The sequence below is a fragment of the Bidens hawaiensis genome, unplaced genomic scaffold (genome assembly GCF_021521415.1).
Source record: "Bidens hawaiensis isolate Kalapana, Puna unplaced genomic scaffold, B.hawaiensis_p1.1 tig00002343_1, whole genome shotgun sequence".
In the NCBI taxonomy this organism is placed as follows: domain Eukaryota; kingdom Viridiplantae; phylum Streptophyta; class Magnoliopsida; order Asterales; family Asteraceae; genus Bidens; species Bidens hawaiensis.
The window spans coordinates 310,867-333,894 of record NW_027491127.1 but is presented as its reverse complement, the minus strand read 5'-3'; the positions used below and the strand labels follow the sequence as shown (position 1 = coordinate 333,894).

The following is a 23,028-nucleotide window of genomic DNA, read 5'->3' as shown; positions in this document are numbered from 1 at the left end:
TTAAAAGATTTCACCGATAAAAGAGTCAAAATATTTAAACATCTTAACTTAAACAATATATAAATAAATAATTACATAGTAGTTTCTATATTTAAAAAAAAATTGATACACATTAACAAATTTCAAAATTTTGTAACAAAATTAAAAAGATTTTTTTATCAAAAAATAAAAATAAAAATAAAAATAAAAATAAAAATCTAAATCTCAAAGCCTATTAAAATAACATGTTTTTAACGACCAAGTGCAACTGGTTGTCGGGGGACTCCGAAAGACATGCCACTCGCATACAACTCATCTTATCCAAGTTCAAATCTACTTAGGCTATGTGTAGTGCATGAGCTACAAAATGGGACGATTTTTGACACGTGGCAAAAAATGGGCGATATGTAGCCCCCGATGGCGGTGTTGTAGCCAAAAAATCGGCCCTCACAACGATAATTGATAGCCACGTCATCATCACCATAACAAAAGCAGACGACATGTTTATGTCGCCCCTTTTATCGCTCGCAGGGGCGGTGTTCTCGCCCTCATTACCCACATTTATAGCCTCACTACACATGATCTTACAATAGTGTGGCCATATAACAAACCATGCACATAAATAAGAACACAACCCTAAAAATAAATCTTAATAAAGAATTAAATGAAAGTAGCACTGTTATAGTAACTATATTCATTACATAATCACAACTTACTTATTAAAGTAATGGAATCTAATATTATTTTATAAATATTTTATAAGCCTAACCATAACTATCGAGACAAAATATCGTATATATATATATATATATATATATATCTTATAAATCACCTAAAATAAAGAAATATATTATTTAATAACCCAAGGGCAAATCCGTCATTTGACAATAAAAATATAAGTACCCACCAGTTCGCTTTCTCAGTCCAAAGACCACCTCTCTCACGCATTTCATCGAACACCTTCTCTGCATATTATTATTATTATTACCATTAGCCCGTCGTTTACTAGCCGGAAAACACCAATCCTCCGTTACCGTTAACTTTTAAACACGCCGCTAAGTAATTAGTCAACAACCTCTCTATTCTAACGGAACTTATGGCGGCTGAGACGGAAATAGGTTAAGTAATCGGTTATTTGAAGAGCATATGGGGAAGTTAGGGTTAGGGTTAGCGGTGACGTGTGCGGCGGCGAGTTGTGCGATCGCGGCGGTGATGGCGGCGAGGAGAGTACGGAGCCGGAGACGGCGGTGGAGAGTTGTGGCGGCGGTGGATGAGTTTGAAGAGATGGCGTCGACTCCGGTTGGACGGTTGAAGCAGGTGGTGGATGCGATGGCGGTTGAGATGCACGCAGGGTTGGCTTCTGAAGGTGGAAGTAAGCTTAAGATGTTGCTTACGTTTGTTGATAAGCTTCCGGACGGGTAAATTGTTATTATTTGTTTATGTTTATTTATTATTATACTATTATTATTATTATTATTATTGTTATTATTATTATTTTTTATATTTTTTTTGCTAGTGTTAATGAGTTAGGTTAAATGTGTGATTATTGTGTGTGCTGGTTTAATTGTAGTTGTTCTGTTAATATAGGTGGGGAAAAAGCGGTTAACCGAACTAGTTTGAAACCGATAATGTAGAAACTGGTTTGGAACTGGTTTGTAATTCTCTCCACGGAAACCGGTTCCAAACCTGTTAATGGAACCGAAACCGGTGAAAACGGGTCAAGAACCGTAACATGGTCAAGAAACCGGTTTTAATGTGAACCGAAACTGATTTTAAACCGGTTTTGACTTTTGTTGACTGAACCGAACCGGTTTTGGGGTTTAAACCTAGAGGTGCACAAATCGGTTTTTTTAAAAAAACCGGTTCGGTTATTAACCGGACCGGTTTTTTTCGTCCTGGAAAAAAACCGGTTCGGTTAATAACCGGACCGGTTAATAACCGGTTTTTGTGCATGAAAACCATAACCGGTCAAACCGGTTACGACCGGTTTGTGAACCGGTTAGAACCGGTTAATAAACCGGTTTTTTTATTAACCGGTTTTTTAATAACCGGTCTAACCGGTTTTTTTTTTTTTTTTTTTTTTTTTAAATAACCATTATTTTTTCACAGTATAAACAAACCGGTAACTACAAGGCAAACCGGTAACTACAAGTATTAAATCGTTATCGCATATTCGTAACTCAAAAATACATAACTTTCATTTATAGCTTTTACATTAAAAATACAAACATTAAATCGTTATCGCATATTCGTAACTCAAAAATACAAACATTAAAGAATGCTTAGACACGATTACATTAACAACTTGCTGTTTCTTACTCATTATTTTCATCGCTACCCGATCCCGAGCTATTCCTTAGGTAATCGTCGAACGCGGCTTCTTCATCGGTCATTGGTTGAGTGTGTCCTTGATTGACCTCGTCTTCATACAAGCCCGCCTCATAGTCCATTTCCCCCTCGAGTGAGCGTTGATGTTGTGCCCTATCTAAAGCGTCCAAGTAATCCTTGTAGCAAATAGACATCTCTACAGCTGGTGGAGTGAGTCGAGTCCTCCTAATCGATATAACCCTGCCAGAAACAGAAAAAGCAGACTCCGAAGCTACCGTGGAAGCTTGGACCGTTAGTAAATCTTTGGCCATGGCGGCGAGGATCGGAAACTCATCCTCCTTACCTCTCCACCAAGCCAGCAAATCAAGACTTCTAAATTCATCTGGAGTCATGTGTTTCACAAAGTTGGTACCACCATACCTTCCAAGTTCACTGCTTGGGGTGTTTACCTTTTGACGTTTACCGGCGTCTTCCCAAATCATGTAGTACATCCCCATTTCAAGGTCGGATTGGGATTGGGCAACAGCTCTTAACGAGTCATGAATTTGGGAAGACGACCCGTATTTTGTAAGGTAAACATCATACATGTTAGACAAGGTGGTGTTGAAAGCATTCTTTAAAGTTTGGTTATAATGGGGGTTTTGATCGTCGTTTAACTCTAGCTCATCACAAATTTTTTCTATTAAAGCTTCAACACCACCAACATTTATGCAAGGGTTTAACGCAGCAGCACATGTCAAAACAGCGGGTAGTTGTTGAAAATATTTTCTAAATTTTTCTTTCATTTTTACACCCATATCAAAATAAGGTGCACCCCTACAATGAAGTTCACTAAACTTTGTGCACATGACAGCAATTTTTGGTAAAGCAATGGGGCTTGTTGGATAGTAAACCCCGGATAAACTAGTTGTGCAAGATTTAAAAATTTGAAGGACCTCCGTAACGATCTCAATCAATAACCAGTTTTTAGGATCGTACGGTGCACATTTACCCCTACTTGACATTATTTGATGAAACGCAATTAGTGATTCTTTTTGTTGGATGGCTTTCTCAAACATATCACAAGTCGAGTTCCATCTTGTTGGACAATCCCAATTGGGCCCCAACCATTGACAATTAGCTTCATCACAAAATTTTTTGTATCTTGAAAATGTTTTATTGTTGCTAAAAACATCTCGTAACATTCTTTTAAAATTGTTTCTTTGCGTTTCGATCACGTTTAACCCATCTTGCACGGCCAAGTTGATAATATGTGCAATGCATCGGCTATGAAAAAACGCTCCATCACAAATAGGTTTATACTTTAATTTTAAATGGCCAACCGCGGCCGTATTGTTGGACGCGTTATCAAACGAAATTGAAAAGATTTTATCTTCAATCTTGTATTGTCGAATGACTTTATCCAAGAGTTTAAAAATATTTCTACCCGTGTGCGGGTAATCAAACAATTGAAACGCAACGGTTCGTTTCATCATTTGCCACGACCCGGGGTCAACCCAATGAGCCGTCACACAAATGTATGAGTCGGGCGAACCATTAGGTACCGACCACACATCCGTTGTTAAGTTTACACCAGTTTTTAAGTTTGAAAAGTATGAAATTAGTTCGGATTTAGCGTTTTTCCAAGCTTTAAGACAATCTCTTCTAAGGGACGAACGACTTACGTGTTGGTAGCGTGGTTGAACATACTTTTGCATCATCTCCGTGAATTGAGGGTTGTCGAAGTGGTTGAAAGGAAGTGTATTTTGAATCACAAAGTTTGAAAACTTTTGACGTACCGCTTCAAGGTCGTACGTAAACACCGTTCCTTGATTCGTCATCTCCGGCTGCGAACTACTTCCTGATTCGTCCTTCAAGGCCTTGCAAAAGGGCCTTTGTACATGCGCTCTTAAAGTGGAGTTTGCATCTTTGCCATAAAACTTCAAACAATGTTTGCATCGAGCTTTTTGGGTACCGTTAGACATTTCGCATAGGTCGAAATGTTGCCAAACATCTTGGTTTCGTTTCGTGGGGATGACCCGAACGACCGTTTCTCCCGTGTTCGAGGCACCCATGTTGACGGATGAAGCAGCACTTTGGGAGGCCATGATAATCGACTACGAAATAAGAGCGTATGGAGTGGTAATGTGGTATAATTGAGCGTGAGATAACAAAATAATCGCGTATGTAATAAACGTTTAGAGCGTTTGGAGTTGTATAATCGAGTGTGATCTAACCAATACCCAACCTAAGCTATATATAGATGTTTGTGGGGGTAAATGGGGAAAAAAAAAAAAACAGTCAAAAATTATAAAAAACGGCTGTATGGCCGTTAATCAACGGGAAAAAACCGGTTTTTAACCGGTTAACCGGTTTTTTTATAACGGTCAAAAACCGGTTTATAAAAAAACCGGTTAACCGGTTTTTTAAAAAACCGGTTATTAAAAAAACCGGTTTTTTAATAACCGGTTATTAAAAAAAACCGGTTTTTTTTATAACCGGTTATAAAACCGGTTTTGGCTCCAAATTGTGTAACCGATATATAAACCGCCGGTTTGTAAACCGGTCAAACCGGTTTACAAAAAACCGGTTTTCTTAAAAACCGGTTTCCGGTTTAAACCGGCAAACCGGTTCGAGGACCGGTTTTTTTGACCACCTCTACCGGTTTGTGCACTTCTAGTTATGATGATTGTTGAACTGAAATGACAAAAAACCGGTTTTGACTTTTGTTGTCTGAACCGAACTGGTTTCAACTGTTGGGTTACGGTTTTAAACCGGTTTGTGCACCACTAGTCTGTTAAAGTTTATAATTAGGATGATTGTTGACTCTTTGCTTTAATTAGGTTGACTTTGGTTTAATGCAGAATGTGGTTTTGTCTTTTGAGTTTTGACTTTGTTAGAGCTATAAATAGTGTATTTTGATTGATATTTTAATAGTATTTGATGACAAATATCAAATACTATTATTAAATTTTAAACATTTAATCTCCTAGAAACTTTATGATACGGCTAATTTTAATATTTTATATATTTATTTGGTAATGCTGATGAATTAGGGTTAATTTATGATAATTGTGTGTGCTGCTTTCATTGTAGTTGTCTGTTGGAGTTTATAATTATGATGTTTGTTGGACTCTTTTTTGCTTAATTAGGTTGACTTTGGTTTAATGCATAAGGTGGTTTTGCCTTTTGACTTTGCTAGAGCTATAAATAGTGTATCTTGATTGGTATTTGAATAGTATTTTATGACACATACTATTTTTAGATTTTAAACATTTAACCTTCTAGAAGCTTGATTTTGCTTTGAACTAGTCTTTTTGAAAGTTGATGTTTGAATAAAATCTTTTGAATTTTTTTTTTCAAAAAAAATTAAATTGAATTGATCTTATTGAAAGTTTATGTTTGAATCAGCTAGTGAACATGTTTATTGGTAATTTAATGTGAGTCAGCTGATGGTGGGTTGAGTCCAGCTTGATTATGTCAATTGCTATGAGTAACTGTTTACTAGTATTCTGTTGAGGTTGTTGAAGTTATGTCTTTGGTTATAAATAGTAAAGTGGTAATTACATTGACAAAAGATATTTAAATGGACAGCTATCATGTATAAATAATATGTCAGAGGCATTTGCTTATTCAATGCAATTTTAACTAAATGCTTTCCACTTATCTCAGCAATTGTATGGCACATTATGAATGTATTGAGTGAATATATTAGTAGTGTAATAATATGTCTTCATTGAATTAGCCTAATATGTGGTACTTTGAATATATTAGTAGTTTAATAATATGCAATCATTGTAATAGCTTAATATGTGGTACTTTATGTTTGTTGTTCTTGATGTTGATGACATTTTTATGTTTTCAGGAGTGAAAGTGGAATATATTATGCCTTACATGTTGGAGGAACCAATTTCAGGATTCTTAGAATCCAGCTTGGCGGTCAGAAGTCTATAATTGGACATGATGTTGAGAGGAAGCCTATTCCGCCGCATTTAATGACCAGAACGAGCGAGGTACGGGACAAATTATAAGCAGCATTATATTCTTGAATTTTCAATTGTATCTTTGAGTTGATGTGATGTCTTAACTGTTATTTGCAGGAGTTTTTCGATTTTATCGCTTTGTCTTTGAAGGAATTTGTTGAAAAGAAAGGAGATAATTCACAGATTTCACAAGTTAAAGGAACAGATCTTGGATTTACATTCTCTTTTCCAGTGAAGCAGACGTCTGTCTCATCAGGCACTTTGATCAAGTGGACTAAAGGTTTTTCCATTGACGACATGGTTAGTTTAAACATGTGCGAATATCAATTGTCAAATATCTGTTTAACACCATCAGCAATGCAGAATGCTTGCAAAAACTTGCTGCAAAAGTGCAGTTATGTGATTTACTTTTCTAGAATTGTAAAAAAAGAGAGAGAACTGAGTTTATAGTGTACATATGATATCAGTTGATAGTTGAAGTATGAACTTTTGCAATCCTATCGCCAGATATCTAATGTCGTGTGCTTATTATTTCAGGTGGAAAAAGATGTTGTTGAATGTCTGCAAAAAGCATTGTCTAGAAGAGGTCTAGATATGAATGTTGCTGCACTTGTAAGCACATCAATTACCTTTCCATTTTTGTTTTTTGTTGTTTTGGTCTATTGGCTTAAAGATTTGTACTTGCTAAACATTTGCTGTCCAATTCTCTCTTATTTTGTGTAGATGTTAACCTGCATGTTTACGCTTTAGAATACACGCGTTTCGATCTACGAAGATCAAAACGTTCAATAGCAGCATTATTTTCATTTTCAGTATCCTCAACTAGCATTTTTAAAACATTCAAACATCGAAATGCATATCGTTCTTAACACACTAGTTAACTCAAATATCATTTGAGAGAAGTGGATCAATTGACAACCAACATTTAGCAAGTATAATCCTTAAATTTGGACTTTGAAAACTATTTGAGTAATATATTTTGATTGAGGACTATAGTGGCACAAATAACACACATGCTTTTTCATATTTTGTTTTTGTTGGGTGGTGGGGAGGGGTATAAGTAGATCTTAGCACCAATAATAGGTCATGTAGCTTAATGGACCCAACATCAACATGTGTGTTTTTAATCTTTATTTGCTTTGTATTCTCAACGGCTGAAGTCAGCATCTAGTCATTTATCAAAGTGGTGGATTAAGCAGCCAAACTAAAGTGGTAGGGGAATTTAAGTGGAACTTTTTATAGAAGACTGCCCTTTTAGGTTTTAGTGAAATGTTGTGGATTAAGCAGCCAAACTAAAGTGGTAGAGGAATTTAAGTGGAACTTTTTATAGAAGACTGCCCTTTTAGGTTTTAGTGAAATGTTGCTTTTGTAGGTTTTACTTTTTCTCCACTTTTCGCAACATCACTTTCTTTCCATCTTTTGCGAAACCACTTTCTTAGTTTTGCATTTTAGCCTCCAAACACTATTATAATTGTTAAATTGTGTAAGATTAAGTTACCTGTAAAACAAGGGTACTATAGGAAATCTGTCAAATGTTGCTCCAAAACTGAATCATTGGTACAATGTAAACAGGTGAATGATAGTGTGGGGACATTGGCTGTCGGGCATTTTTACGATAAAGACACTGTTGCAGCAGTTGTAATCGGGACCGGTACCAATGCCTGTTATTTAGAGCGGGCTGATGCGGTTATCAAATGTCAAGGTCTTCTAACGACTTCAGGAGGCATGGTATCTTTGGTCTATCTAATCAATTATTGTTTTTCTAGAACTATTCAGTTCACTTATGTAAATTAATGTTAATCAGGTTATTAATATGGAATGGGGTAACTTTTGGTCCTCACATTTGCCTAGAACGTCATACGACATTGATCTTGATGTTGAGAGCCAGAATCCTAATGACCAGGTTAATTTTGTGTCACGGTTATATAATTACAAGTATTTTAAAGATTATGTGACTAATACAGCGATCATGCTACAGGGTTTTGAGAAAATGATATCAGGAATGTATTTAGGTGACATTGTAAGAAGGGTGATCTGCAAGATGTCTTTAGTGTCTGATATTTTTGGACCCTTTTCTTCTAAGCTGTCGACACCCTTTGCGTTGAGGTATTTTTTTTTCTTACCAAAATACCCTTCATTGAGGTGCAGTGGACATGATTATCTCAAATAATTAAACCTACAGATCTCTATTGAAAGTTTGAAATTAGGAAGGTGGAAACAATAATGTTGTCACTTTACTTTCTTAATAGGCATACAAAGTCAATGTTCTGATTTATGTTGTAGGTGTTAATTATTAGACAATCGTCCTTTGCAAGTATTTTTAATGCATGAAAATGGGTTGTAATTTGTTATTTGCTGTTGTTAGTTCTTTTGAATAAATAAATAAACTATTAAGTGGGCGGTGAGAACATCAAATTAAGAAATGTTATTTTTGTTTTCAACCAAACTCTTGAATCTTAACATCTAAGTATATAACAACCAGGCGAGTTCGTTCGTTGTCATTTTCTGCTCTATTGTCATGCGTCTTTTATTTAATTATTTTCGTTAGCTTAAAATAAATGTATAATTCTAAAACTGCTGTGGTGGTCCTCTGTTTATATTCTAATCAGTATATGTGCTAAAGCAGCCCACTTTTCATTCTCTTTCTCTTTTCAAAGAAAGTGGATGTCTTCTTTCTACTATAAAACATATTTTCTTTTGCCCTTTATTAAATTCGATTCAAAAGTATCCCATATGTTCCATGTGAAGAAAATTGAACTTTTATTGTTTCTTGATATTACTCAGTACACCACTAATGGCGGCCATGCATGAAGACGAGTCCCCTGACTTGAGTGAAGTTGCCAAGATTTTAGAAGAAACCTTGGATGTAAGATTTTTCCTTTTACGTTTCTACACACACACACACATTAGATGCGTCACAAGTTTGACCCATTTACTTATAAATAGGGGTGTAAATGAGTTGAGCTGGGGCTCCTTTGCCCAAGCTCGAGCTTGGCTTGGCTTGTGAGTAGATTTTTCAAGCTTAGACTTGGCTCGTTTATTATATGTTAATTATTTTGTATATGCTAATAATTTAAATTTTTGTATATAACATAATATATATTGTTTGGTTTCCTTATGTCATAATTTTTATACGATAATGGTATAAATTTATATTAAATAAGCATTATATAGTAATAGGTTTGCTAGCCAGCTTGAGCTTGATATGTTGATTTGGGTTCGAGCTCTTAAACAAGCTTATTTTGAGCTCCCGCTCGTTTATGCTTGGCTTGATTTTAGCTTTTAATTATCCGAGATTGAGTAGTTCACGAGTGGCTTGGCTTGTTTTCACCTTTATTTGTAAACGTGTCAACTTGTTTTTTTTTTTCTAAATTTTATTTGGGTCAACTTTAAAGTAGCTAAAAGATAATGGGTTATCGTTCTAGAGTTTGTTTTCATAGACATTATTAAATTTGTTATTTTTTTAAATGATTACTGGTCGATCCAACCCGACTTGTTTTGACCCATTAAACACTTGAAAATCCTGCGAGTTAACTCTTTTGTAAATCTTGTGAGTTTAACTAAAGCTTTTTGTTGTTTTTTATGCATCAACAGATACACAATGTCCCATTAAAAGCTAGAAAAGTTGTCGTCAAAATATGTGACGTGGTGACAAGACGGGCTGCTCGGTTGGCAGCTGCAGGCATTGTTGGGATCTTGAAGAAGATTGGTCGAGATGGTACAGGTGGCATCACCAGTGGAAGAATCAAGGGTGTAAAAAGTGGTAAAATGAGACGAACAGTGGTGGCAGTTGAGGGGGGGCTATACACGAGCTACACCGTTTTTAGAGAATATTTAAACGAAGCGGTAGCAGAAATATTAGGTGAAGAAATTGCCCCGTTTGTGGTTCTGAAAGAGATGGAAGACGGATCAGGGATAGGGGCAGCTTTTCTGGCTGCTTCAAATTCAGCTAGAAGTGTGGATATGGTACAGGTTCTATGAACAAATATATATATATATATATATATTTATATATATATATATATATTTATATATATATATTTATATATATATTTAAAATATAAATATACATATATAGCACCCTCTCTCCTGAAAATTGTAAATGGTTCTTTGGTGTTATGTATAGAAGGGAAGGTTGTAAATGTCATATAGCAGTAAATGAAGCTTGTGGCAGTTCTTTGTAGTAGACATTCATTTCTAAGGTTAAATAGTAGGAATTTGGTTTTAGAGTTTGTGTTTTTGGTTTATTAAATTGGTAAATAGCCAAGGACGACCAGTTTTAAATCCACTTAGATGGTTTGGTTTTCGGTTATATTATTTTTCTGCATGTTACTTTCGATCGGGTCTATTGAAATAGTTATTCGGATGTATGTACACGACACTGCGTTTGTTATAGCGACTCCTGTTGATGATGAAAGGCGGTCGTGGTTGCCAAGCATACACCTAAACTCGCTAATAACTCAATCCAAGTAACATTCACAATCGTTGGTACGCTACAACATTTGATGTTTTCAATGGTGTTAACATAAACGGGCTAACAACTCAATCCAACCACATTCATCATGGTTGGTACATTTCAACATTTGATGTTATCAATGGTGTTAATTTATATTTCTGCTTTGCTAGGACACATATACTTAAAAAACTTGTTAGGTAAATGTACATTTGCCTACTTAAAAATAGCTAATGTCGTAGGTGTAACTGAGTAAGTACATAACTCGTGATGGAAAAAAGTTGTACTATAGTTTTCGTACTTGAACATTATGTTATATACTTGCATTTACATCATATATTTCAAAATTTATCACGATTGTCATTCAACATTGTATCAAATTATCATTTAACATTTTGTTATTATGTTTTCTATAGAGGTAGGGTACCAAAAGACATAAATACTTTTAAATATCACCCGCAGGTCAACAGGAAATTCCCTACGGGACACCTGCGGGACATATGGGTCACCCCGCATAACTCTTTAAAGGAAGAACATTCTTATACCATGCGGAAGCATCTAGGTATCCTCACACGTCATCCGCGTGGTAGCACATCCACCCGCCAAAGTGACCAGGAGGCAAAGCCAACATGACAGCTGTAATTAACCAATTACCTTCTAGAAGAATTACCACGATCGTTACTTGGAGAATACGTGACTCATTAACCTATGAATAAAGGACACCTGGCCAGGTTGTTACAACCGTGCACATGGCCAGGGATTAACCCGTCCTATCATAGATCAACACGTGTCCAGGTTGTTATGCCCATGCACATGTGACGTATAGCTCAACCTATCATATGAAGGCACGTGTCCAGACGGTTACAGGAGCATCTTCTAGAAAGGGACAGATGACCCAATCATATTCCCACATCATTCGGCTATAAATACCCTCTCAATCTTCATGAGGTATTTATTCACTCCTCACTATCTCCTCTCAATACTTAAGTACTTTTTCTCCATCAGAATTGTACTTATTCTCACGCCGGAGGGTGGTTATGGGAAGCCCCCCCATCTTGTCCTTCCTGTAACGAGCTCACGGTGTCTATTTTGCAGGTTCCGGTCATTGGAATTCAAGGAATTGTGCTCGTATCGTATTAGTTGTTATATGTATCCAACCTTGTGGACTTATTGGATCTAGGACCCGTCTAGGGGATTAGATCCGTGTTTCTTCATTGGCGTCATTCGTGCTTTTGTTAGAACATCAACCATTCTTTGGTTTTTGGTTCGTACGATATGAGCCAGTTTCCTGAAGGGCCGACGGGAACTCCTGCGCCTGTTTCACGTGTTACTGATACAGAAGCACCTGGAGGTATGACTTCAAGTGTTTTTGCATGTATCACAGCCCCGGGTTCACGAACTGCTGATGTAACACCTGGAGGTTTCACCTAAGAGCGTGTTACAGCACTAGTCGGGCTCTTACTGATTTAGGACATGTCACAGCACAAGAAGGTTCTAATCTGGGTGACTAGGACGAATCATGAGAGAAACTCGCCGGACTCGCTCAGAATTGGGTCTAGAAGACAATTCTGGTGATTCTGAACTGGCGAGAAGTCACCGCCATAGTTCCAGATTTAGGGGACTCTTATCTCCGGATGAGTGGCTCCGTATTCAATTGGCTAGTGTTGTAGCCGAGTACGAGCGCATGGTGCGTGAAAAGCGACTCTATGCTCGTACTCTGACTTATGATGAATCTCCCAAGAGGTCTCTTTCTCCTCCTCCAACAGTGAGGAGGAGCCAGATCCGTCAAAGTGTTCAGACGGAAAGAGATTTGGCGGAGGTTTGGGAACTGCGGGAACGTCCTCGCAGGGTTATGCGTGTAGCTGCTTATGTGGAGGAATACAAAAGTCATGACTCAATGTACCACCCAGGGGACGTCAGTTATTACAGTGGCGATAGCAGACTCCACCTACGAGGAGGAACGAGTTACCGGCGAGCAGTAGTCCGTCAAGCGGAATATCACAGCAATGCCGAGGAAGACTTCTCTAAGCCTTACCGCCCAACTGCATTTGCTGACATATCAAAATTCATTGCACGAATTGCAACAACTCCGTTTCCGGTCAATGCAAAGATCCCAACATCTGTTGGAAAGTATGATGGGATGATTGATCTTAGCGATCATTTAATGAACTTTGTGGCTGTGGGAGGAGTCAGCGGTTGGACTCTTCCCTACTGGTGTCATATGCTTGCTTTAACATTCACTGGTGCAGCACGTGAATGGTTCGAGAAGTTACCGGACGGACAAATTAAGAGTTGGGACGATTTTGTTGCCAAATTTTCTCAACATTTTAGTCAACAGCGGAAACATACTCGTGATCTGTCTGAGATATTAGATGTGGTTAGCCGGAACAACGAATCCATTGAAGACTTTATCAACCGCTTTAACAATGAAAGTCTCAATATCGGTGGTGTAAGTGAAGACATGTTGCGAGGAGCTTTCCGCAAAAATGTGAAAAGTGATGAATTAATCTGGATCTTGACTGGCAGGGACGGAATGCCGACGTCTTGGAATGATATCATGACCGCGGCAAAATTTTTCGCAAGAACTCAAAAAACTTTGGCAAATAATGGTCAGAAACAGAACCTTAAGGTTGAATTCCAGACCCCACGGCCAAATAAACAAGCAAAAGGAACGATTTAGTCAAGACTCCAACCGTCGACGGAACCATCAAAATAGTTTGATGCCAGATCTCTGATTGGCAACAAGAATAAGCAAAATTCTTCAACGCGGTCTTCCAACAGTTGTACTCCATTGTCGAAAACACCTTCAGAAATCCTCACTACAGAAAATGTGAATTTCAGAAAGCCCCAACCACTCACAAAGAGATCGTTCTTTGACGCCAAAAAGCACTGCTCATTCCACAATGATATATGGCATAATACGAACGAGTGTGTGGCATTGAAAACGAAATCGAAGTAGCTGTAAAGTCCGGAAAACTTGAACATTTGGTCAAAGGTGCAAAACCAGGGACTTGTAAGGCTCCCGTGCGAGACAACCAGGGCCCGTCCAAAAAGCAAGTCAAAGATTTGAATGTCCACATGATTTAAGGCGGACATAGGGTTGGAGGAAAGATGAGAGAATAGCTGGATGAAGAGTGGAAAAATGAACCTGTGATTTTTCCGTGAGTCAATGGAGGACCGTGTAATAAGAATCCTTTGATAATCACCGCCCTCTTTGGTCATTACCGATCGCAGTATGTTTTCTTTGACACTGATAGTAAATATGACATTATATACGACCAGTGCTTTGAACAGCTAGAGTAGGAGTACAAGGAGAGGTTAAAACCAATTCATGCTCCTGTCTCTAGATTTAGAGGGGAGGTGATGCACCCGTGAGGGGTGATATATTTCCCGGTCACTCTCAGTGACGGGGTACATTCAAGAACGGAAGATGTTGAGTTTTTGGTTTTTACTAGCAACATCGAAGCATGACATCATTTTGGGGTGGGAAGCAATCGGTGACTTTAATGCTCACCCGTCTACAGCTCACGGTGCGGTAGGGGTTCCAACCCGCACCGGCGTAGCAATCATTCATGTCAATCGACACTGCTTCACAACGGAAAGTTCAAAGCCCAACAAAGTCCCAAAGCAAAGTCAGAGGATCAAGCCGGAAAAATGGGTATTGATCAAGAAGTTCCCCGATCTGACAGTTGTGATTGGACATGCTATCTCAGAAATAGTAAGAACTTTCCTAAAGCCATTGTTGACCAAGAATATGGACATCTTCGCTTGGCAACCCGCGGACATGATTGGCGTCACGCGGAGCATTGCGGAACACAAATTAAGGGTAAACCCGATGTTTACACCGATTGTTCAGAAGAATCGAAAGATGGGCCCAGAACAAACGAAAGCCATGAATGAACAAGTGCAAGATCTTTTCCACACTGGAATCATTCGTGAAATTAAGTACCAAACATGAGTGGCTAATCCGGTCATAGATCCAAAAAGCAGTTGAACATGACGGATGTGCATAGACTTCAAGGACTTGAATAAAGCATGTCTAAAAGACTGCTATCCGTTACCCGAAATCGATCTTAAAGTAGATGCAGTGGCTCGGTTCAAGTTTAAGTGCTTCCTCGATGCCTATAAAGGCTATCATCAGATCCGCATGGCGGCGGGTGATGAGGATAAGACAACGTTTCGAACAGACCATGGTACATTTTGCTACAAAATGATGCCTTTCGGATTGAAGAACGCGGGAGCCACATATCAGCGATTAATGGATCATGCTTTCAAAAACCAGATTGGTCGAAATCTCGAGGTCTATATGGATGACTTGGTAATAAAGAGTGTGAAAGAAGATCAGATGTTGAGAGACATCGAAGAAACATTTGACACTTTGAGAAGTATTAATATGAAGTTGAATCCAGTCAAGTGTTCATTCGGGATGGAAGAGGGGAAGTTTTTAGGAGTCATTGTTACAGGAGCGGGTTTTAAGGCCAACCCATTTAAAGTCCAGGCAGTAGCCTGCATGCCTTCTCCTTCCTCCCTTAAGGAAGTGCAGACTCTCAACGGAAGGTTGGTGGCGTTGAACAGATTCTTGGCAAACCATGCAGCCAAATCTTATCCGTTCGTTTCAACTTTGAGAAATTGCCTCAAGAAGCCACAATTCAAGTGGACCGCGGAAGCTGAACAAGCGTTCCTGGAAGTCAAAAAATGCTTGATGGAATTGCCCACCTTGACAGCACCTTATGCGGGAGAACCTTTGACGTTATACTTATCGGCATCAGATATTGCCATCGGGCCTGTATTACTAACGGACAGAAAGAACGTCCAAACGCCGATTTATTACGTCAGTAGGACATTGTCAGATCCGGAGACCAGGTACTCGATGCTAGAAAAACTTGTTCTAGCACTGGTCTATGCCGCGCGACGTCTCCGCAGGTATTTTCAGGGGCACCTCATCAATGTATTAACTGGATACAAACTCAAAAATGTTCTGAGTAGCCGGAATTGTTTGGACGACTGGCGAAGTGGGCCACTAAACTGGGTGAGCATGCGATTTAATACAAACCCAGGCGAGCAATCAAAGGGCAAGTGTTAGCGGACTTCGTCACTGAAGTTCCGCAAAGCAAACAAAAAGAATGTTTAGTGGAACAACAACCCCCAAGTACCTCCTGAACAAGGACAAATATGGTCATTGTTTATAGACGGAGCTTCGAGCAACGAGGGATCTGGTGCAGGCCTAAGGCTAGTCAATCCCGAAGGTCTGAGTTTACTTACGCTATCAAGTTAGAGTTTAAGAGTACTAAAAACGAGGCTGAGTACGAAGCCTTTTTGGTGGGTCTAAAAATAGCTAAGAAGCTTGGGGTGAAACACCTAGAGGCAAGGGTTGATTCCATGTTGATCGCAGGACAGATAAACGGAACATACGAAGCAAAGAACGACGTGATGGCTTCATATTTGTCGCAGGCAAAATATTTGATCCTTTAATTCTCTTCATGCAAAGTTATTCATATAAAGTGAAGTGAGAACAAATCGGCAGATGCCCTTAGCAAACTGGCTTCAACTAATTTCGAGCACTTTGCTAAGGATATTCGCTTTGAAGTCCTAGATTATCCATCTGTCCCGCAGAATCAGGTTTTGGTAATTCAAACGGGCATTGAGTCTTGGATGACACCGATTAAAGCCTATTTGTCATCTGGAGTCTTGCTGGAAGAGAAAGCCGCAGCTTGGAAAATAAGGCACAAAGCCTTGAATTATCAAATGAATGATGGTGTTTTATACCGAAGATCCTTCCTGGGCCCACTACTACGTTGTGTGGACGCTGAAGACCCGAACTACCTAATAATGGAAGTTCATGAAGGCATTGTATTGGAAAACAGAGTTGCAAACTTGCAACTTTATGGAATGTCTCGTTAGAAAAAAAGAACGTCGCAATGAAGAGATCACTTTTGAATAGTATATGGTATTTTCTATACCATTATATTTTGACAAGGTATATAATCCTATTTATAGCGAATATTGTTACTTTGATTCTAATCTCCAATATTCTATTTTGATTGAAATTTTAATTATCAAATGTGTATATTTTCAATGGACTGGGCATGTTAATTGGGTTGGAAAAAGTCTTGAACATGGGGCCTTAAAAAGAAATAGAAAGGGGTCTCACATTTTGTTAATTACTTACATTACAATATTTAGTAATTATACAGTCCCGTTGAAAACTGAGTTGCACTTTTTATCCGCACTTGTCATGCTATTTATCATAGTAACTAGAGGTTGTCATCGGCGTCTGCGTCGGTGTCTTACAAAACTAACAATAGAAATTGAAAACTTCTATTTTATTAAAAAAAGAAAGAAAAAGAAACTAAAACCGCCCCCCCCCCCCCCCCCGCAAGGTTCAAACACACATTAAACACAATGCAACACAACTTTTCCCACCGCACCATCTTATATTTTCGTTGCTTGATTTAGTATGCAGTCTATAAATATATATACCTTAAAAAACAAAAAAACTACCTTTAAATAAAACATTAAAACCGTTGAAGAGCGTATTCGAACCCAAGTACAGTGGATTCCAACAACAAAGCTTTACCACTACACCAGCTTACATTTTGTTTTAGTTTGTAGTTTCAAAGAAATATATACATAAACTATTATATGAAAGGGGAAAGTGAATACGATGCCGTCAGCCGCCTAACCTTACACGAAAAACACTTCAAAACTACGTAGTTTTGATTAAAAACTTAATCTACCTATTCTAATAAAAGAAAATAATTGTGACACATGTCAGTTTATGGTTAAATTTCACAACTTTTTTCCCTCCAAAAACCAAGATCTTAATTGACCCTAATATAGTAATATATGTCATATTCACTTTCCTTTTACATTATATTTCAAAATAAATATTAACTATTACTTTACTATATATTCGAAAATATTTTGTGAAATCTAAAATTAACAACAAACCATATTTGTTGAAGAATGAAAAGAACATAATTTCAAATGTTATCAATAACATATTGTACTATGTATAATGTTGAAAATTATAAAAAACAAAACTCGGATATGCTTTCATTTTACAAAACGTTTTTTTAATCATTAAATTATAAATCCATGCTTAAAAGTTTATCAATTTTTTTAAAAGCAATCCATTTATCTATATATTATTATTGTAAATTGTTATATAAATTTATAAATTATAAATATATGCTTTAAATCTCTCAATTTATTTTTCCAGTTAGTTTGGTAAATTACATATTTTTCGGTTATTTATTGAATATATACCAATCACTTTCATATATAACAAAGTTTATCATACTTAATTAATTAATTTTTTTTATCATGAATTGTTTCGGGTTTTGTGAAACTTAAATTTAATTTTTATAGTCAAAGGTTGGCAAATAGATTGTTTTGTACAAGTTAACGACATTTGAGTCAGAATTTATTACGGGGCAAAAATGAGAAATATGAGTATTTTTAAAAAGTTTGAGAATACAAATAGATTGATCGCCAAATTTTTTACAGGTTCAAAGAAATGTTGATTTGAAAATGTCAATGAAAGTTTGAATTTTAAACGTGATTCGGATTTCAAATTTATATTCAAAGACATTTTGGAAGTAATCAAAAGGTTCGGGATTTGAAAAATTGACTATTTTTCCTTCGACTATTAAAATTTAAAAAAAGATAGTGAGTACTTCCGACTTGCCACCCATGTGCCTATTAATGCTTCTAACTTTTATCAAATTTGAAATATTTGTGTCAGTATTAATTTTTTCCTTCAATGATGATCAGAACCTTGTATGGAAAGCATGTTATGCAAAACTTTGCTCAAATGAAGCAAAATATTCACAAAATTAAATGAGTTAACCTGTTATTTTGTTGTCATCATGGCAAAGTCTAGAACCCCCTGAAACTTATCAAAATCCTTTTCATGGTGTAGCTCAGAATATCCGTCGTTATAATTTAATGCTCTCATTTCCTTCTATGGGTTGTAAATTGATATATATATTTCAATAAAGGTAATGCTCATTTGGTATTTAGGCTGAGTGATTAGAACTACTATTGTATGAGAAGTGTTCTTACTAAATTCTTTCAATTATACATATATGATACTGACAATGAAAGTTTCAATAAAAAATGAGTGTTCTCGGGTACGTTTTTGCACGTGAATTTTTTATTAAGTTCATTTAAAAAAAATATTTTGTGATATAAATATAATCAAATATTGTACACATAGTATAGATACAAGCATAGATGCAACGTATTTTCTCATATATGTTATGTAATTAGTTGCTTATGTTATGTAATTATCTGCTTTACTTGTAATTTTATAATTTGAATAATCCCGTGTATTACACGGGCTCTAAATCTAGTTAATTAATATTTGACAATGTCTGATGTCACACCTCGACCAAAGGCGGCGGAACATGCCGAGGTGCAACGTGATTGGACAAATACACAAGACACTATTAAAGTGACAATATTTAATCAACTCATTAATTTCATTCAATCACCAAAGTAACACATATTGTTCATACAAATAACATCAAAACATAAGAAATAGATATTGTTCATTCTTCTAATAACCTAGCGGTATCAAAATAGAATGACGTCTTCAAACTCCAACTCAAGTAATAATCAAACCTGTAACATGCATAAAATAACATTTGTCAACACGTATTTTGGTGAGCAATTTCATAGTTTTTAGTATATATAATATGAGTGAAATCCACAAACGTATATGAGACTATAAATAAAAGCATCAATCATGGTATATAAAACATATGTAATTGAGGATCCTTTCTAATCGGTAAGAATACCGACATACTTGGATAATGAGGCCCTATTCTACTAGCACAAGGCTAAGTAGTTAGGGGAGCGTATGATCATACTTAATGAGGCTCAACAACAACATAAAAATAAACACTCGCGCACGTAAAGCATAGGAGACATATAACACACAATAGAGCAAGTATTCTAGCATCATATACCCTAAAGTTTGTGGTTTGAAAAATGAGTATAATATAAATCATTTTTGTTTGAATAAGTATGCATGTTACTCCCAAAAGATAAAAGTGAAAACGGGGGATGAAATATACTCACGTTAACTAAGTAACTTGAAAGATTGATTCGTGAATAATCGGAGATCGGGTTTAACGAGCAAGACCTAGATTAAACGGGTCTTAAGTTAGTAGGTAGTCTTGGAAGGGTTTAAAATAAAATATGACAAGTAAAGTAAATAAATGAAGTTTATGGTTTAAAAATGTAAATACTTGGGAAATTAAAGACATGTTCTGAAAAGTAAGTTTACTCGAAAATGGGTCTTGGTATTTCATTCATAATTATTACTCAACCTATGTTAAGTAACTTATGTGGGTTATAATGCACTAATGCAAGACCCTTTGGGTATATGAACACCAAAACAAGGTTTTAATCGAGTGTTCGGATTTGTTAACTTGGGTCTAGATAATTAACTAAACTCAAAGTTAACTTTCCAAAATGTTTTGAGATAACTCAATAAAATCGAAAGACTTAACCAAGTATATAGTTCTATTATGAAGAACCTTAACGTCCGTTAAGTGTGTATTTGGTATCACCGGTCCAAGCTTGTTATAAGATCAAGTTGGATACCGACACACCAAGTAAGTTGATAAAATACTTAAAATTAGTTTAAAATACATTCTTGAAGAAAAGATGAGTTTCGATGGCCAAAAACACACTTGTGTGTCTTAGGCAAGTGAACTCGGTTTAGTTCGGTTTTGGTTCGGTCCTTGACTCGGAATGATACCGAGGATGGTTGCCACATACCCAAATACCATAGAACTATCAAAATGGTTTTAGAAGTTACAAGGTTCAAATCTTTCATAAGCATGTTTATTTAACTATTTTAAACAAAGGCTAGTAAACAAACTATTTTAAACAAAGGCTAGTAAACAAGAGTTCGGTCTTGGTTCGGTCTTGATTCGGGTCTAATCTCGGGATAAAACCGAGACTAGTGACTTCATACCCAAGACCATGAAACTCTTTAAACATGAATTAAAACTAAACTATTTTAACTATTTTAAACAAAACTAGTAAACAAAACTGTTTAAAACAAAAGCTAGTAAACAAGAGTTCGGTCTTGGTTCGGTCTTGATTCGGGTCTAATCTCGGGATAAAACCGAGACTAGTGACTTCATACCCAAGACCATGAAACTCTTTAAACATGAATTAAAACTAAACTACTTACAATATAAACAAGACTAGTAAAGCATTAAAGGAAAATAGTATAATAAAGAACTACAAAGAGTTCTCCATGAAGCCTTGCCTTGTAGCATATCACCTCCCGAAGAAGATGAAAGCCGAAGGAAACAAGGGGTGCATATTATATATATGTTGTACCCCAAGATATGAATTAGTAAGTAACAAAACAAAAATTAAAGAAGGTTGTTGTTTGATAATTATGAACCTTGAAGGTTAGAGATAGTGTTCTTAGTTTGAGAGAGAAAGAAGATGAATGAGCAAGAAGAAATGAAGGGGATGGGGTTGTTTATATAGGGAAGGAGTCAAACTTGTTTTCCTTGTTTTATATCAATACTTGCATGTGTTTTTTTTTTTATAAAAAAAGGTTTAAATAATACAAACTAGTAACAAATCCAAAAAGTAAGAGATGATTATGAAACATAAAAATCCAAGATTTTATATTAGTGAAAGATTTGGTTTACAAATCGGGTTGGGTTTTGATACAAATACAAATACAAAAAAAAGGACCGAAAATGACGAATGTTACATCTGATGCTTTTTCCAATCAAACCTATCAATAAACCCTCGGTCCTTCCCTCATCTAACAATGAAGACGAAGATTAACATTGAAGATGAAGATTAGGTTGTTTCCTAATCTACTCTGCAATTTTCGATCAACCCGTGCAGGTAATGTTTTGCGGTTCCGATTGATCATTCAAGTATGTTTTTTAAAACACTGATTTACAGTAATAGGTTTCAATTTGATTCTAATATTCTAATTGGTCTATAAACCCTAATCCCCTAAATCTTAATTTTTTCCTATTGCCAACAAAAATACGGTTCAATTCTTGTTAAGTGAAGAAGTTTTCTTGGAGGAAGGTTGCAGCTTCAAAGAGATTTGATTCCGTATTAGTTGTGTATGTTGATATTTTATGGGTATATTTTGATATTTTGAAAAGAATTCAAGCTTTGTTACAATTGATTAATTAGAAAGTTTAAGAAGGCTACATGTGGACGGGCGTACAAGTTTGCTGATTTACTTAAAGAATATCTTGGAGTTGTAATTGAAAAGAAGATGAGATGATTGTGTTGTTGCAGGTGCAAATGTTTTTGCTAAAGGTGAGTCTTTTCACATTGTATACATAAACATATTAATCAAGTTCACACTTTTATTTGTAACTAGGTTAAATCAGTTAACTATTTTGTAGGCAATTGATCATGAAGCTTTCACTCAAAGAATGATCTTGAAGCTACAAGGAATAAATTTGAAGATAAGTTGAATATAAGTGAAAGATTATGCACGACAAATGAGGAAATGCTTGATTTATAGTTGGATAGGTTTTCTAATTTTTGTTCTTAAAGTTTTCTTTATAAATTTGTAATATATTAGGTCCAAAAACCCAAGTGACCCATCCAAAAATAATTTAGTGACTCATTCATAATTTTTTTAGTACCCAAATTTAACTTTTTAAATTTTAAGCAAAACTTTTTAAGCCCAGATTTAATTTTTTTTATGAACAATAACAATTAAGTCCATATTAGTTAATTGCTCAATCACTTTTGAAAATTTGGAATTAGTGGGAGGCGAACATATTAGGGTGATAACAGCTTCACATGTTGTTGATGACACTGGTTATAGACCCAAAAGACAAAGGTACACAATCACCTATCAGCATTATTGTAATTTTGATTGTTTCAACAGTGTTGTCGATATGGAAATTCAAGAATTTGGTGATTGCTTTAATAAGATTAACATGGATTACTTCAAAACATGTTGGTTTTCAATCCGTATGATTCATTTTTCAAGTTTTATGCATCAAAGTTAATGAGATTGTGTGAGTTTTATCCATATGATTTTGATAATGGGAACAAAATTGCTCTTGCATCTCAAATTGGTTGTACATTGATAGTGTGCGGAAAGATGAAAGATTTGCTAATCTGAAAGGTATTGCAGATCTTGCTAGAGTTATGGTGGAAACAAAGAAACATATCTCTTTTCATTTGGTTTATCAATTATTAAAGCTAACATTAGTTTTACCTATTGCAACCGTAATGGTTGAGAGATGTTTTTCGGCAATGAAGATCCTAAAGACAAATTAA

The 23,028-nt window shown here is 36.2% G+C and overlaps 1 protein-coding gene across 2 annotated transcripts; it reads left to right on the top strand.

The window, feature by feature from the left end:
- Nucleotides 1-919: 919 nt before the first annotated feature.
- On the top strand, nt 920-10,695 carry LOC143618922 (hexokinase-3-like). 2 transcript variants are annotated; one of them, XM_077090969.1, is made up of 9 exons: nt 920-1,397; nt 6,155-6,299; nt 6,387-6,569; nt 6,807-6,881; nt 7,842-7,997; nt 8,074-8,172; nt 8,248-8,375; nt 9,054-9,135; nt 9,864-10,695. In XM_077090969.1, exons 1-9 carry the CDS (start codon nt 1,126-1,128, stop codon nt 10,248-10,250), a joined length of 1,527 nt encoding a protein of 508 aa, XP_076947084.1. In that variant the 5' UTR covers nt 920-1,125; the 3' UTR covers nt 10,251-10,695. The 2 variants fall into 2 exon arrangements, with proteins under 2 accessions (XP_076947084.1, XP_076947083.1); XM_077090968.1 differs by having other exon boundaries at nt 6,152-6,299.
- The last annotated feature ends 12,333 nt before the right edge of the window (nt 10,696-23,028 follow it).

Bases quoted from the DNA above. Each gene is read 5' to 3' on its own strand.
- LOC143618922 (XM_077090968.1), top strand. From the start codon at position 1,126: ATGGGGAAGTTAGGGTTAGGGTTAGCGGTGACGTGTGCGGCGGCGAGT. The intron at 1,398-6,151 runs GTAAATTGTTAT...TTATGTTTTCAG, and splicing joins GTTGATAAGCTTCCGGACGG to GAGTGAAAGTGGAATATATT. The intron at 8,173-8,247 runs GTTAATTTTGTG...ATCATGCTACAG, and splicing joins GCCAGAATCCTAATGACCAG to GGTTTTGAGAAAATGATATC.